The 17932-nt window shown below is 43.6% G+C and overlaps 1 protein-coding gene across 1 annotated transcript in view; it reads left to right on the top strand.

Annotated features, from left to right (window-relative positions):
* TMEM94 (transmembrane protein 94) overlaps positions 1 to 17932 on the top strand; it is a 169887-nt gene that overhangs the window by 100550 nt on the left and 51405 nt on the right. The window contains exons 15-20 of the mRNA XM_085858417.1: positions 4595 to 5201; positions 8507 to 8689; positions 13859 to 13961; positions 14227 to 14447; positions 14573 to 14754; positions 14856 to 14991. Of these exons, the coding sequence (XP_085714543.1) occupies positions 4595 to 5201; positions 8507 to 8689; positions 13859 to 13961; positions 14227 to 14447; positions 14573 to 14754; positions 14856 to 14991 (1432 nt within the window). The remainder of the gene's footprint in view (positions 1 to 4594; positions 5202 to 8506; positions 8690 to 13858; positions 13962 to 14226; positions 14448 to 14572; positions 14755 to 14855; positions 14992 to 17932) is intronic.

Raw genomic sequence — 17932 nt, 5'->3', positions numbered from 1 at the left:
AAAACATCGATAGTTCAGCGTACGCCTGTGTTTTACATACATTTTGATACGTTGCCATACGCTGGCTAAAACGTCAAGGTGTGACAGCGGCTTCACCAAGGATAAAACTTTCTTGCACAAATATTGATCCAAATGTGAATTGTTCACATAAATAGTTGGTCACATGTCACTGCTATTGTCTTCAACTGCAGTACAACTGGTGATGTAACCAAACTTGTTGTTAACTTGACTAATTACACTCATGTATTTGTTTTTATAATTGGTGGTATGGTGAATGTTTACCCCCCACATGCAAAGTGAAAAGTGGGTTTAAGCAATTGGTTCACTTCTGTCTGTCTACAAATATCAGTTTACGATCGAGGAACAACTTGATTTCAATTGAATGTTATATTTTGAACACTAATCAGAACATGAATCGGAAAACAAACCTGCTGTTTAACAGCACTTTGGCTCTGAATTTGACCCGTTTGCGCATCCGCAAATAGGAGTGAGATATGTTTTCACTTTAACAGCCTGGCAGTCAAACAAAATTGAAAATCGTTCCATACAGGAAACTTGGTGGTTTTACGGACGTCATAAAGGACACAAAACACAAGCACAAATAAATAATGTAACATGTTAAATGTAACATTTTATTGGTAAGTTGTTTGAATATCAAGAAGGGATGTGACATTCTATGATGCTAATGCCATTTGCATTCTATTACTGGTACTGCTCCTATAAAGGTGGAGTCCTGCTGTTCATCTCCTCCCCAGCCCCCCACTCACCTTCCATAAGTCTGATCTTTTATACCCTCATTAACCCTTCTAAAATCCACCCCTTCCTTTCCAGGTTATTTGTTTACTGTCCTCTCCCTCCACTCACCTTTGCTTTTTTTTGTTTCAATTGCTGGTTCATCCTTGGTTTTCCCTTTCTGTTCTTTCATCCCCTTTCTTGTTGTATTTGACCTTGTTCACCCCACTGTTTCATTTCCCTTTCCCTTACTTCTCACCCCCACCCTTACCCATTTTTATGCCTCCGCACCAAGGGTGCCGGAGGCATTATGTTTCCGGGTTGTCCGTCCGTCCGTTCATCCGTCCGGATTTTCGTTTACGTGATAACTCAAGAATCAAATTGTAGAATTTCATCAAACTTGGTAAAAAGGTAAAGTAAGACAGGGCAATTAAGTGATTAGATTTTAGGCCAGATGTGATCAAGGTCAAATTGAAATTTTACTGTTTACACCCTAACTCAAATATTAGACAATTTCATCAAACTTGGTACAAAGGTAAAGTTAGACAGGGCAATTAACTGATTAGATTTTGAGCCAGATATGATAAAGGTCAAGGGTCAAATATGTCGATACTGAAGTGTTTGTGCGGGAGAGCGGATGCATACCCGTCGACTGCGCGCAGTCGAATTACTCCAGTTTATAAATTTATAAAATTTTGGTTCACGAAAAAAATAAGTGACCACTATATTCGTTATGGTTGTGTGTCTGTCTGTCTGTCTGTCTGTCTGTCCCGAGCATAGCTCCGTGGGTTTTGATCTGATCCTATTAAAATTTTGGTGGGAGGTTTATATTGTTGCGGTTGAGGAAATTCGCAAACCACCATTCAGGTCCCGTAGGTGAGATATCTCTGTAAGTACATGTGTAGTTAGCCCCAAACCCGTTGTTTCGAGGGAATAAATGTGATTCATTCGGGCTGCGACGCTTTGAGATAGTCGTTTTTCTGTTCTATCTTTATTTTGAACCAACCACGTCTCAACCGCCATCAGACAACAACCACCAACCACAACGCCGCTTCACAACAACAACAACGCCAACAGCCACGAACTTTACCTTCACAACTCGCTCCCGCAAACATCGCATCACCGCCATTCCAAACGGCACCATGGCCATAAACCACCACCATAAACCCTCCACCACCTTCACCTCTCCTCCTTCTGCCGCCATTCCCGCACCATCTGTGAACGACGAGCGTCAGGCTGTCCTGGGCTCGTACGGGACGCGCGCCGAGCCGCGAGTGCAAAATGTGGCCTTTCCGAGGAGAATTCGGATCAGGAATGCTACACGCCCACTTCTGATCCGTCCAATCAGCAAGTGCGGGGCAGTTTGGCCCCGCCTCCAGGCGCGTCGGTGTAGAATCGAGATATGCAAATTCGAGGATCAGGGGAGACTCACGCCCCTTTTACTCCGTCCAATGGGCAAGCGTGGCTCCACCCCCGAGCTCGTTCTGATCCAGAAATTTGCATATGGGTTCTCCTGCCGGCCTATAAAGCGCCGAGCGCGGGGCGAATTTGGCAGTCTGTCGGGGTTCGCAGTCTGTCGGGGTTCGGAGTCTGTCGGGGAGCTGCAGAGAGAGGAAGCTTGGAGCTTGGAGCTTGGAGCGGGGAGTGAGTCGGGAGGCGAGGGCGTACAGGTGGTTTGCTGCAGTCGGCTGAGGAGAATGGGGGAAGAGACCGAATAGCTCGGGTCCGAGGCAAGGAAGACGGCGGTCGGCGACTAGCTCGCAGTGGAATCGCTCGTCGCGGGACCCAAGCAAGCCAGCTATCCTCTTTCCTCAGAGCATCAACAATTTCCCCCCCCCATTTTTCCCCCCCGCGCTGAGATAGTGCGAAAAGGGGGCCCCGTTCCCACCCCACTCCAAGCAGTGCCAATGAAACCCGCGAAGGAGCACGAAGTCGGGGCACCGCCACATTTGCGGCTCATCACAAAGACACGGGTAGGATCCACCCGGTCTCGCGGACCTGACCTCTCTTTCAGGTCCCGCGCAAATATTGGCCCACAGGCCCCGTCTTCCCCCTTGTCTTTGAGGGTGGCCCTTTTCTTTTGCTTTTGAGTAAATGTGTTGTTGGCGCCGTCTGTAAAGTAAAACTGTGTAAGTGTTGCCGTGTGCACGCGTAGTCGGTTGTAGATCTGCATTGTTGCGTTTCTTTTGTTGCAATTGCTGTATGTGCATTCTGTTTAATTGTATATGTGTGCTCTCCGTGTGCCGTGGAATAAATGTGCATCATGTTGAACTGTTTTCCCGTTTCGCTTCGTCTTTTCTTTAATTGAATCTCCATCTTGCTTCACGTAAAGGGTTGGTAGTGGGCTTAATACGCCCGATAATTAATCGGAACCGTCGAGGCCGACGATAACACCTCTCGGTTATCCCGATAGTACGGAACGGGTCGCTTAAGCGGCCCGTGTCCGGGGTCGACCTGCGGCGAGGTGCGATCGCCCGGTCTACCCTCCGCGTGGGTACTTAGGTAGGTCGAGTTTGGCGAACAACCCTATCCCACGTGGGGGCCGATTGGCACGATCGTGGTGAGGCCGAAAGGCCCACCCGTGACTAGCTCCCGGCGTTAGTCCGAGAGGGTCACGACAGAATTGTCCGTCCGGTGGGCGATGTGCCGCGATTCGAGTTACGTGGCCGTTCGCACGCCGGCGGGCGCAAATTCGCAACAATATCATGATCTAGTTCCTTCCTTCTGTTATGTCCCTCTACCCTGTTGTTGATGTGTTTCCCCCGTCTCCAGTATGTTGGCGCTGTCATGTTCTGTGTTTTAACTCTTCTATGAATCTTGACATTCTATCCAAAAAAAACATTTACTTTTCACTTGGCCGATATCAAAAGTGAAACGACAAAATAAAGTGAACAGTGAAATTCTCATTAAAACTCGAGAAAAATATCCACTCAACAGTGGTCATGACAAATTAACTGCCCCTCGATGAGTCATGTGTGATGCTGGTTATTTTCCTCAAGGTTTCTGAGACAGGTATGCCCAGTTTACAAGTCTATTTATGCTGGTATTGATTCAGACCAGTAATTTCCTCCTTTCAGCTTCTATTGTCCTTTTTCTTCTTCTGGCCAATCAAAATAAATAAAAATCACAGTCCAAGTATTTTGAACATTCATAATCCTGCCTTGGAGTCTATTTTTAATTACCCACTCTCTTCTTCTTCTTTCGGCTGCTCCCGTTAGGGGTCGCCACAGCGGATCATCCGTATGATCCGCATAGTGATTTGGCACATGTTTTACACCGGATGCCCTTCCTGACGCAACCCTGGTCACCTCTTACGACACAGGGATATGGTACACCTATTTTAACCGGGATATACACCGGCCCAGTATACTGGTACTCCTTTCTCCGACCTCGGAAGGATGACAGGCTGAGTCAACCCCCTGGTGTATTATTTCAGTGGCCCAATGGGGCTTGAACTCAGGACCTTTTGGATCCCAAGCCGCTGCCCTAACCACTGCGCCAACACCAGGCTCTTAATGACAGAGACCAGGTAATTTTTAATTACCCACTGAACAAATAAAATCAAGAATATAATGACAATGTCGCTTGGTATGTTCATTCCTCTTTGACACTGTCAGTGAACTTGCTGCCCTCTGTCATTTAGCTCCTCCATCAGCCGAGACTTCTGGATGAAAATATCTAAGTAAATTCTGAACATTGACCATTTTGTTAGAAATTCATTACTCTTGTTGTTTGTCTAAGCAACATAATGAACTGCCCATATGCCTCTCAAATACAGACTTACTTTGATATATACATCACATATCTATGTTATAATTATGCAACCACACCATGTTCCCCATTCCATGCTTTCACTTTGCAGGACCGGGAAACTGAACTGTGTTTTATAACAGAAACTGCATCTCGCCCCCTGGAAGAGGACGAGCAAAAATGTAACGTGGAGGGACAGAGGTTAAGTGTGCGACCTAGCCCCCGACGCTGGAATGTGTGCTGCAAACCCACAAGTATGGCTGTTGTAAGTTTCAGTAAAGGTGTGGATGGGGGGAAGGAGGATGTAGAGATTGGATCGGAAGCAAATGTTGAGGACAGTAAAGAAGAAGAGGAAATGGAAGAGGAGAAGGATGATTCTCAAAGATCTAAAGTACCACCACCAGTGATTATATCTGAGGATCCAGACAATGAAACTGAAGACTTTGTGTGTGATTACCGCTTTGAGACTCTGAGCCTGTCCCAGGATCAGCAGAACCCTGCAGCGGTTCAGTTTGATGACTCCCGGTGGCCGTTGCATGCCGCATCTCTGAAGCCTCTGGGCCTCAATGTTTTGCTGTCAGCATGCAGTGGTTCGCTTGCAGAGCGTACACTGCGTCTTTGTGACCATCTGGCAAGTGAGGCACTGGAGGGCCGTGCTTCCACTGCATGCCTGCCTCCTCAGCCTCTGTGTGGGCTGTGTGACCTTCCCAAGCTAATAGGTACAATTATTGAAGATTAATTTTGTTTTTACCCAAATAATTTTACTTTAATAGATATGTATGAAAAAAACATGTGGAATGCTTGGCCTTCCCACACCAACACCCTCCCCCTGCTCCACCCATCCCCCATTTGCCTCAAAATTGCTGTTTTCTTTCCTCTCTCCCCCTTACTCATATTTTCTCAAATTTCCATCTCTTTTCTCTTCTGTCTTTTCACATTTAGCTCCACTCACTCCTTTCCTCTCTCCTCCCCTCCCACCCCATTTATCACTTGCTTTCCTTGATTTTACTTATTCTCATCGAATCCCTTCCCATATGCAACTTGATTTTCATTTACAATTACAGTGTACATTAGTAATACGTATACAGGCCTTCCACTCAAATTTTCTTTCGAGCCGACCAGTTTTTCATTGTTTAGATAAATGTGTCTTTTTGCCACACTTTTTTTTTTCATTTGTGACAAGATTCTTGTCATCAGACTTTGAATTCCTTCATCTCATTTTGTTCAAATTCTCTAGAGTTGGCGACTGGTTTCGTTTTAATCGGAGTATATAATATTGTAATTCACAAGTTGGTTTCAAATTAATACCTTTAAAAAGACTCAGAAATGAATTGTGCTTTTATTTGCCTCTCGCTTGGCTTACAGCTTATGGCACCAGCCCAGGGAGAGAATAATTTTGCAGTCACTGACCGTCAGGGTTAAAGAAAACAAAAAACAATGGGGATAGGGGCTCTTCAAAAAAAAAAAAACTTCTTTTTTCAAGGAACTTGATGCAGGATAGGCCATATTAGGCCCATCAAACCTGTATAATGGTTGCTTCCCGTTGGCTCTTTGACTGTGCTCTATATCATTTTTTAAATGCTAAGGATCAAGCAAAGAAATGGTACGCACCATTTTTAAAGTCTTTGGTGTGACTCAACTGGGGTTCAAACCACCTACTTCCCACATTCATAGCATATGCTCTTCAACACCACTAGTCTGGTAAACATGTAACCAAAAATCAGGCATTCATGATTATTGATGGTTTAGTAACTGTTATTTTAGTATTGTTTATTGATTCACCACATATGCAGTCATGCTCTTTTTTCCATTCTCCCCACCCCATGCATTATAAAGAAGTCCCTTGTTAATACGAACCTGTGTCGTGGGCATTGGCGAATGTTGAACTCCTTGCGCATAATTGATTTGGCATGATAAACTCGAAGACTAATCGATTGGGAATAGGTGTGGTAAGGCACCGTTATTTGAAACCAAACTGCTATTCGGCAATGCTCAATCAAATTTGGGAGAGCAGATTTGGCACGGCTTGCTATCGCCAGTACGTGTGCAAGTTTCGGGCAGAAGAGGGGACAGACTTGACCCATTCCCACCTGGTGGACGTGCTTTTCATTGGAGGCCTGACAACCGTTACAGGATATATCACTGCCAACTGTTACTAAAATGTCCATGAATGACGGAAACAATACTTTCCAAATTTTCTGTATTCTTTTGATAGTAAAACTTCCCCCAAGGATCGTAACAAATGAAGGTGAAACTGGCGATTGTTCATGTGTGGGATGACGTTCTTTAGCAAATAATGGTTTATTATGAAAATGAGACTGACATGGGGATGGACAAGACAACAAAACCCAGACAGATCTGGGGCATGAAGACAGGCAAATAGGGAAGATAAGACAAACCAATTGTACAAAATAAATAAAACTATGCCTTGCTTAGACACCAAAATACCGGATTCAAACAGACATGGGGATATCATGCGAGGACTTAAGGCAGACACGAGCTGGTTGGGCAGCAGGATTATGAGTGCAGACTGGCACAAGGGGAAGTGTGGCTTGGAGAGCGATGGCAATGAGGAGGCAAGGGGATGGCGATGATGAGCAATGTCTTCACAACTCTCCAAAATGGTCCTTCTATGGGGAGCGACAAAACAGAGAAAGACTGGTTCTCTCCACCGAAACAAAATGTGATGTCCTGCATCGTGCTCGTGTGAAAAAATTCTGACCCAATCCTGCACTCAAACCCAAGGACCTCATCGCTAATGCGATATATGTATGACAGTATGGTGCACAGGTTGTGTACTTGCCTTTGACATGTCTAGTATGGTCTTTGCTTTAGTCATTTGAGGTTAATCCCACAGTGTCTTTCGTGCTCGCACCCTGAAAAAATTTCCAAACCATGCCATTTTCATTCAAATGTCAGGCCTTGTTAGCTGATTCATGCAAGCCTGGTGTTGGCTTAGTGGTTCGGGTGGCAGCTTATGATCTTAGGATCCTGAATTCAAGCCCTGTTGGCCGCTGAATTAAATACACCAGGGGGTTGACTCAGCCTGTCATCCTTCCGAGGTTGACGAAATGAGTACCAGTGTGTCCTGGTAGAGGGGGCACTGCATCAGCGACAGTCACGCTTCCAAGAAATGATAGCCACCCTGGCAACCAAGCTGCCATACGCAAGAAGAAGAAGCTGATTCATGAAACAACTGGGCCAAAAACACTTTCTGTGGCTGTGTGATGGTCTTAGAATGATTTTATTAACATGATTGAAAAGCTCCCTTGAAGACCACCTGTTTTTTTTTTACACACACTGCCTTGCATAATTAAAGTGCGAAGATGAGCAGAACTTAGGTTGGAAATCCCCATTTGAGTGGAGTGTTGTCTGGAGCTCCTCTGCATCATGGTGTGGAGATTTGACCTGCCACAACATTTTATGAGGGTTTTTTTTTTTTGATAAGCCACCTGGATCCTGTAGCACAGTGATAATCTTTACTGCTCTATATTTGTTACTCCTTTCTTGTTTTCACCCTCCACAGAATCATAGTCAATTGAGTAACAACACATTATCGTTTGGTTGAGCATATTCTGGTAGGTGGGCGAGCTCTGCATTTTGGTATTCATAACGGTTCTCATGATGTAACGGTTGCCATTCTTTTTTGATGTGAATTGTTCTTTTCTCTGTTCTGGATTGTGATTGCTACTTGGCAAACATCCAGTGGTTTGTTTGTTTTGTTTTTGCAGTCACTGTTGTATTATTAAAGGAAGCAGTTACAAGATCCTGTCTCTGTGCCTGCACGTGGCGTTTATTTTTATAATGGTTGACACTTGCCGGTGGAATTCGAGCTATCGTTTGCTACGAGCTATACTTTAACGGAAACCAGTACACGCTGATTCCACACGAATGTGCGAATAATTGGGGCAATTAAGGAAGTTGTCTTTGTGTTTGTGTGTACATTTTTTGAATTTTTTTTTTAAAAACAATGGAGTGGGGGATCTCACATCACTGGAATGCCATTATTTTACTGTTCTCCCAGGCTTCATGCCAAGTGCACGTGACGTCTTCACTATTGAAAGCTATGTGGCACTGTACCAACCTCCCACGCTCAGCAGGGGTCGAGATGTTGGGCAAGACATTGTTCGCCGCCTGCCAGCTGCTGTGAAGCACCGCCTTCCGCTTCCCCACCTGCTCAGTCTACTTGTTCGAGACATGAACTCCGGTAGGGGGCCACTGTAATCCCATTAAACCAACCATAACATCATCTATAGAAAAATACAACATTGTATCAAAAAAAAACAGAAAAAGACTACTATCCCTTTTAGTTTTTTTAATTGCTAACAGGCATTTCCTATTACCACGTTCTTTCACTCAGATCAATGTCTCTGGCTCTAAATATCGACTGGTTGTGCAGTTAAATTAATTTTATTCATTCATTACGAATATTCTTGTGATATATTCTCAACATCATTTCAGACAGTATTGATAGGAGTCACCAAATGTTAAGGTAATGCTTCTGAAACCCAAAGGTTGGTAACTGTCAATCTATAGTGGTGTTAAACTAGATGCAGAGCATTCACCGAACCCTTGTGCAATATTACTGGAAATTACTTTTACAAATAAAATAAGGCCTTAGTTATTTTATAACTTGGTTTATAGATCCGCCGACGGTATATTTGCCGAATTGAAATATAAATATAAAACACATTTTTAGCCTTATATATTTATAAATTTTCCACCGAAGGTGCGAAAGTTTCAAAACCTGAAATGTAAACGTCGGCATTTATTTTCAAAATATAATTTCACGCGCGCACACCAAAATGCGGAGTCCCCTTTAACCAAACTTCGCAGTAGTCTTCGGTCATGGCGTCTGAGCAGTGGCCAGCGTGGTTCAGATTGACTGTGGTTTCTGGGGCGAAAGTGATTGTTAAGAAGTATGTGAGCGGTATAAATTTGAGTGACTGTATTGGTGATTTAATCACGCAACATCTTGATGACGAATATTCTGGCCGAACTATTGCATCAATTCAGTGCAGCAGCAGGGATGATTCGCAGGCGACTCTCGATCGTGCCAATTTTGTTTCCGTTGAAAGTTGTACACCGCTGTTCGTATTGAAAGATTTCGTTGCCAAGTACGTCAAAGTTTCCCTGCGAGATGCTGATATTCAGCCTTCAACAGACCAGAAATCAGCCTTTGATGTGCTCATGGGGATGGGGAGACAGTACGATCAGATGCCCGCTGAAAAGTAAGAGCTGGTTATGGCGCTGATTGACCGTTTTGAGGGTGTTGACTCCTAGTACACACCTTTTAAAAATCATATCCAGCACTATGCACTGGTGTGCACGCACACATCTACGACTTGGACAGTAATTTTCTCAGCATTGTTTCCATTTGTTTGATGATCCAACAGGTTTCTATAAGAAAAACATGCCAGACTATATTGTAAAAACAAGTTTTAATCCTTCTTTATTGTTTTTCACATCAGATGATACAGTGAACATGGGCATCCTGCATTTGAATGGTCTTCCATCTTCATTGTTTTCTTAGATCCTCCTGGTCCGGGTTTTATATTTATTTTCCCCCCACCTACCCTTGTCTTTTCCATGGAACATCCGAAAAAAATCATAAAAATATATAATTTCTAAAAATTGAGATTATATTTATATTTCAACCTACCGACCCTACATTTTAGCTGAAGAACTGTGTAAACCAAGTTATAAAATAACTAGCCGAAACCCCGTCACAAATGAGCCCAATATGACAACCAGTGGCGGCTCTTGTAAAGCCGCTGTCACACCTTGACGATTTAGCCAGCGTATGCCGATTTATGAAAAATTTGTCTGAAACGCTGGCACACGTCGAATACGTTATGGGTACGTTTTGTATACATTAAGACCACGCTGAAAAACACTGCCATAAGTCGTAGTTCGCTGGCTTTAAACGTTGTACTTTTGGGTTGTCCTCAAATTTTTGCATGGTTGAAATTTTACGACGTATGCCGGCATATGACTCGCACGTTCCGCTACGCTTGCCATAAGTTGTAGGCACGTTATGCGATCGTTGACACACGTCGACACACGTTACTTGTAAGTTACTCATAAGTCGAAACACATCGAGGTAATGTTTAGCGTACCCGAAACTTATTTCTAACCTATGAGTAACGTTTTGTAAGCACGCTACACGATCGTTGTTCACACTTCGCAACACGTTACTTGAAAGTTCCTCATACGTCGAAACATGTCAAAGTAATGTTTAGGGTCCCCGTGACTTATTTATAACCTATGAGTAACGTGCTTGGGAATTATTTGTAAAGCATGTCCTATGCACAAATACGTATGTAGACGTATTTGATGTCTTCAGTACGACCACAGAACTTGATGAACGCGTTTCTAACTTACAGATACCGTATAATGGCGTATTGGCAGCGATTAGGGGAATTGGTATATAAAAGGGGCTTCGCAGGAGGAACCCGTCTATTTTTTAGACTTCGTGGTGAGTACATGTCCATGTCATTCCGAGAGATGGAGGATACGGCAACGCTGAGACGACAATACCTACCTGTCCTCGAACATCAACATGACCTAATCGAGTTGACACTGCACCAGTTGCGTCCCAATAGAGCCGGGAGAAGAAGACGTGAACGGAGGAGAAGGAACTGGGTGAGACCATGGATCGGGAGGCGACACCATTACGCCATATATGACCAGCTCATGGTGGAACTCGGAAGGAGGACCATGCATCCTTCATCAACTTCCTGCGAATGCCCCCAGCGATGTTCGACGAGCTGCTAGCCAGAGTGGGTCCAAGGATAACCAAGCATTATTATTAAATCATTTCAATAGTCCAGTGGAAGCGATTTAACTTGTTCAATGGAAACGATTTCAATTGCCGAGCACCAGCGTCCAAAAACAATAGGCGAGTGACAGCCATTTATTAAAAGTGAAGTTGCAGCTTATGAATAGAAAACCTCACGTAATCATCGACGATACGCTGCCACGCTATGCATACGTTAGACTATTGTTGGGCATAGGTTGTGGACGCCTAAAACACGCTAATCAATCGTTGGTATAACTTATGTTTAAGTTATCGAAGCGTTCTGTGTTCATTACTAGTACATTATGCATTTGTACAAGTCGTTTTGAATACTTTTAAAACTGAAACAAAAAAATAGTTCATCGTGGGAATGAGAAAAAAATAATTAGCAGAAAAGAACATCGAACAATGGTGCAAAGTAGTCTCCTATTCGTGGACACAACGAGGATCCATCATCACCCACACCCTCCCCATCACGCTCACCTACTACAACTGACATGGACATACTACTACTACTACTACTACTACTATTACTACTACTTATACTACTGACTTTGACATCTACTCAACATGGAGTCTGGAACACTGACGGGTTTCTCTTGTGAAGCCCATTTGTATATACCAATTCCCCTAAACGCTGCCAATACGCCATTATACGGTAGATGGAAGTTATAAACACGTTCAGTAAGTTAGGTGGTCGTCCGGAAGACGTCAATCAAATTCGTCGACATACTACAATGTGCGTTTGAGATACGTTACACATAGGTTCAAAGCACACTACTCATAGGTTCAAAGCACGTTACTCATAGGTTAAAAATTAAGTTTCGGGTATGCTAAACATTACCTCGACGTGTTTCGACTTTTGAGTAACTTACAAGTAACGTGTGTCAACGATCGCGGAGCGTGCAGAGAACTTATGCCAGCGTATGTGGAACTTGTGAGCCATACATCGAGTACGTCGTAAAATTTTCAGCATTCTTGATATTTCACGACGTACTAGACGTACCACGGAATATGACAGCGTACTTCCTCGTTTTTCAGCGTGCTCCTAACGTATACACAACTTACCCATACTGTATTCGACGTGTGCCAGCGTTTTACACACATTTTTCATAGGTCGGCATACGCTGGCTAAATCGTCAAGGTGTGACTGCAATGTTGACACTTCCAATTTTCAGGCGGTTATGATTTAAATCGGCATGCGGCAGGTTTTTAACAGGCTACGCCACGAGTTCGTCGGCGATATGTGCAGCGCGCTATGCCTAAGTTAAACTATCGTTGGGCATAGGTTGTGAATGCCGACAACAGGCTAAGCATTCGTTGGTATAAGTTATCTATAACACAACGAAACGTTCTGTGCCTGTTACAAATATGTTATGCATACGACCAACACGTTATGAATACGACCAAAACTTTTTTAAAAACCTCAAAACTTCAGCGTACACCAACGTTTTACATACATTTTTATACATTGCCATTGCTGGCTAAAACGTCAAGGTGTGACAGCGCCTTAAGAGCCAGATCCCAGTCGATGTACTCCATGGCCTTACCTAATGAGGCCTCCAAAACGGCCTTGTACACGACATTTTTGGTGTACACTACTCCTTTTTAATTTTTGGACTCCGGTTTTCACTGTCGGTCGCACAAATTATGACCACACAAATCTTCTTCTTCTTCTTCTTTCGGCTGCTCCTGTTAGGGGTCGCCACAGCGACCATCCGTGTGATCCGTGTGATCCGCATAGTGATTTGGCACAGGTTTTACGCCGGATGCCCTTCCTGACGCAACCCTGGTCGCCTCTTACGACACAGGGATATGGTACACCTATTTTAACCGGGGTATACACCGGCCCAGTATACCCAGGGTATACCCAGGCCCTAACCACTGCGCCAACACCAGGCTTCTAAATTATGACCACACAAATATGACACTGAATTTTTTTGGACTCAAAATAGTTACATCGGTCATAGGACATAGGACACATAGATAGGTACCAAATATGAAGTGTATGAAGTCTCTAACGTGAGACCTTAACTCGGGTTGAAGTTGAAGTCTCTAACGTGAGACCTGAACCCGGGTAGGAACTTTGATGACGGGGCTGGGATGTTTCATCATGGAGTAAAGTATTCATCTGCTAAGGATTTTTTGGACGAAAAGTGTTTATTCTGCTTCAGAGTTGAAGGTTGACTTGCCACTATGTGCGATGCACTCTTACAGGTACCATGTTTCTTTCAGTCCAGGTCACAGTACCGAGAAAAACGTGACGTGACCGCTCGGAAGAGCACAAAATTGGTCCTTCAGTATTAATATATAGATAATAAAAAACACCCATGGTTTCTGCCACAGAATGTTCTTGGAGATCCACAATTAGCCCAAAGTGTCAGGTGGAGTCATGTGATTACCTTTTATGGCATACCAAGTTTGTGGCTGAGATGAATTGAGATCTAAAACTCAAATTTGAATTCTTGCATGAGGAATTTCATCCCATGTATTTAGGAGGTAGATCCTCAATCAACTACCTTGGTCACCTCAAACTCAGTGCTGTTGTGATTAATAATATGTTTGCTGTATTGGCAGGTGCACTACAACTGCTGTCCCATGGGACTGCCGACCTGATCCTTGAAGGATCCACTGACCTTTGGGATGGCTCTGACATTTATCCCTTGTCTCCATCTGACAGGCAAGAACCTTGCTTCATGAAGCCATCTTTTGAATGAACTGTCCAAAAGTATTGTGGTGCACTTTGGCTGAGTTATAAATTTTAATCAAATTAACTGTATATGTTTATATAACTTGGATCAATGCCCAGGTTAAAACCATTTCTCAAACCTTCAATTATGTCCACATTATTTGTAGAGGTTTGAATATTATTTTGCATGAATATGAGAAATTATTTCCTCCATTTTCACATGGTTTGATGCATTCCATCCCTACTTACTTTGCAGGAAGAAGGTGTTGGACTTTTACCAAAGGGCTTGCCTGTCTGGACACTGCACAGCCTTTTCATATAAGCCGATGTCTCGCACGCTTTCTCGGCACCTAAATGGGCATTGCATCGAGCTGCAGGTAGAAAATGATGTGTCAAGTGGACCCGGCCTGCCATCCTCTCACGAAGGCGGCGTGTCCATAAAGCTGGGTACCCGCAAGAACAGTTGGAGCTCAGACGGTAGGTAGAGGGTGAAAGTTGTGCCTACCTTAGAATATGGAGCCAATAATTTGTCATTTTTGGAGACCACACTTATGGGTGTTATCTTTTTGTATCATACCTATTCCTCTGTTATTTATTGGCAGAGGGCATTGCAGAGATTCAAGATCGAGCTGACTGTGTGCAGGCCCTGTCTGGTCAGATATTCATGGGACTTGTATCAACACAGTACCAGGCGCAAATAGATATTGTACGCCTCATTGATCGACTGGACAATGCATGCATTAGATTCGTTTACTTCTCCCTGGAGGATGAACTTCGTAGCAAGGTATCCGAAGCAAGCTTTACTTTGTCTTTACAACAGAATTTTGTGTGAAATAAAATTTTGCTTATCATGAATATTTCATATTTCGATGACTATTTCACCAGGTTTTTGCAGAAAAAATGGGTTTGGAGAGCGGCTGGAACTGCCATATATCCCTGCAGTCCAGTGGCTATGAAGCTGGAATTGATGGACCTCATGGGACCAGCCAGGCTGGCTCATTGCATGAAAACACTCATCAAGGTGTGTGGCTGTCCATTTGTCTTTCTGTCTATCTGTGTGTGTCTTTGTCTGTGTCACTGGTTGTTATCTCCATATTCGGGTTTCAGAAGGTAGGGGTTTTTTTTCAGGATCATCACCGAGCCCCGCACAACCTCCAAGTGTAATTTGTTTGTGGTAATATTTCTCGGGGATGGTTTGTGGTTCTTTGACAGGTTCTTCTTTATCGTTCCCGTTGCTCCAATTATTATCAATGGTACAATTTCTGCATTCTTTACCTTACAAGATCGTTTCACTTAATTTTTGAGATCCTGGTATTTGGTCATTTTCTTGATGTCTGTGTTGTTTAGGCCAAAATTTCTAGGTAGTGACAACTCGATTAACAATGTCTTCTATTATTTTTGTATTTGAGTACTCCAGTGGCATGCAAAAGTATTCACCCCCAACAATAATGCCACATTTAGATGAACTCCAAGCACCCGCTCCCTATGGGAGCCGTCATGGGGGTCATGTTATTATATTTATGCCTATTTTACTCCAAGGGGTCCCAGGATTACACAGCCAAAAAATGGTTGCGATCGGTTCAGCCGTGTTTGCGGTACCTGGGAACAGACAGACAGACAGACGGTGCATTATTGTAAGATTATGAATTATATTGAAACAATTTTTCAAAATGAACTTTTAAAATTCATAACTGAAGAGATCGAACTAAACGCTGTTATAGTTGAAGGAGGTTACATGACAGGAATATCTGTAAACAAGGACAAATGTGTCCAAGAGCAGCGTCCTAAAGGTTTTGTCGGCTAAAAAAACAAACAAAAAACAACAACAACAACAACAACTTCCGATATTTCGTCACGTGCCTTGATTAAGCCAATAGCGAGACCCGTCATAGTGTATTTACGTATTTACGAAATACAGTGCATTTACGAAATAAATAATGTATTTACGAAATTACAATATATTAAATGGAATAATCTTTAAATAGTAACGTGAACTTTTCGAAGCTTTAAAGCAAATGTCCGAATATATTTAAAAGTTCATGATAGACGCTCTCAAAAGGCACCCTCAATGCGAGGATGTGTACAAGTGTTTAGTATTTCAGGAGATCCGGATCGTGTATATAAAAGAGCCAAGTCCTAATATAAAGGTTTTGTCTTAAGAAGAAGAAGAAGAAGAAGAAGAGGAGGAACAACAACAACAATGCCGCTGCTCTCTTAGAGCAGCGTTCGCGATGCGAGACGCTGCTAAAAACAAGTACAAATCAAAATTTATTGGTTGTAAAAGTATTCAGCCCCTTAACCCGAACAGCTCTATATTATCCATGTTTGTGCTGAGTCAGTACTTGGTTGAAGCACCTTTTGCAGCAATAACTGCTTTGAGTCTTTTTGGGGTAAGTCTCTACCAGCTTTGCACAGTGAGATGGTGAAATCTTTGCTCATTCTTCACATGAAAATTGCTCTTGTTCTGCCAAGTTTGATGAGGATCGTCGATGGACTGAAATTTTCAAATCTCTCCATAAATGTTCAATTGGGTTTAAGTCAGAACATTGGAGTGGCTGAATAAGAAGAAAATAAATGTTCTTGAGTGGCCCAGTCAGTGTGGTCTTAGCTTTGTGCTTCGGATCATTGTTCTGCTGAAATGTGAATCTCCTACCCAGTTTCAGATTCATGGCTGACTCAAGCAGGAACTTTCATCAAGGGTTCTCCTACACACCGTCCATCGTCTCTTCTGTCCTGAAAAGCTTGGTAGTCACTGCTGATGAAAAGCAGCCCCTTAACATGATGCTGCCACCACCATGTTTCACAGTCGGGATGGTGTTGACTGGGTGATGTGCAGTGTTAGACTTGAACCAGATGTAACGCTTTTGAATTTCGACCAAAAAGTTCAATTTTTGTCTTGTCTGACCATAAAACCTTTCTCCACATTCCTGGAATATCATTAAGATACTTTTTTTGCTTTTATGATGAGCTTTTAGAAGTGTCTTTTTCAGTGTCAGTGTCAGATTAGCTCTGACTTGCCACAGGTACCATGTAAACCTCTACAAACCTATTTCATGGTCGGGTTGTCAGCGACTAAACCGTCTCCCCACTAAGTTTCTTGGTGAGGAGGGTGTATGATATGGACACCCTCCCCACCAAGTTTCTTGGTGAGGAGGGTGTATGATATGAACACCCAGCAGGATTAAAAACAAAACCTGTCAAAGGGCGGAGGAGCTCCTCGTGAGCCAAGTGCCATCCATATCTAGTGCCCAACTGTGTCTGTGGGCATCCTCCTGAAGTTGGATTACTTTTTATTAAGAGGTTAGTGGCAGGATTTGCACTCCAGCCACCATATAACACTTCATTCTACAAAATGTGCCAAAAGCAAAAATTAATATGAAAACCCACTCCGTGAGAGTACCTCCTGTGCAGCTGCCCTGCGAAGGGCAGCTCACCAGACGACGGGGTTTGGGCAAAGCCTTCAGGACCCTCAATCCTTGATGACAGGAGGGAAAGCACGGGGTAACCTTCCAGGGCCAGATTGCGGTATTGTGTGTCGGGGTGGTGCTGAGGTGTCATCCACCAGAGGGCGGTCTCCTTGGGTTAACCTGAGGCAGTCCCTTCGGGTGGGTGCCTGGAATGTCCTATCGCTAAGAGAGGATGATCACCTGTCTCTGTTGTCCAAACGCTTGAGCTCAGATGATATCGGTATTGCAGCACTCTCTGAGGTTCGGAGACCGGATTGCAGCGAGATCATGGCGGGTGGTTACACCTACTATTGGTCTGGTCGCTCTGATGATTACCATGCCCAAAGAGTTGCTGTAGCTGTGTCCAATAAGCTGACTCCAATGATAATTGAGGTAACACCGGTCAACAAGCGTATTATGAGACGAAGGATTCGTCACTCCTCGGGTGTCGTTTCCCTGGTCGCTAAATGAGGCGAGTGATCTTACCGTGAAGGACGCATTCTATGCCACGCTCGA

The sequence above is a fragment of the Eptatretus burgeri genome, chromosome 15 (assembly GCF_056783735.1).
Source record: "Eptatretus burgeri isolate ZD-2024b chromosome 15, Ebu_testis_v1, whole genome shotgun sequence".
Classification (NCBI taxonomy): Eukaryota; Metazoa; Chordata; class Myxini; order Myxiniformes; family Myxinidae; genus Eptatretus; species Eptatretus burgeri.
Note: the sequence above shows the minus strand (reverse complement) of the source record. Positions and strands in the feature narration are given on the sequence as shown.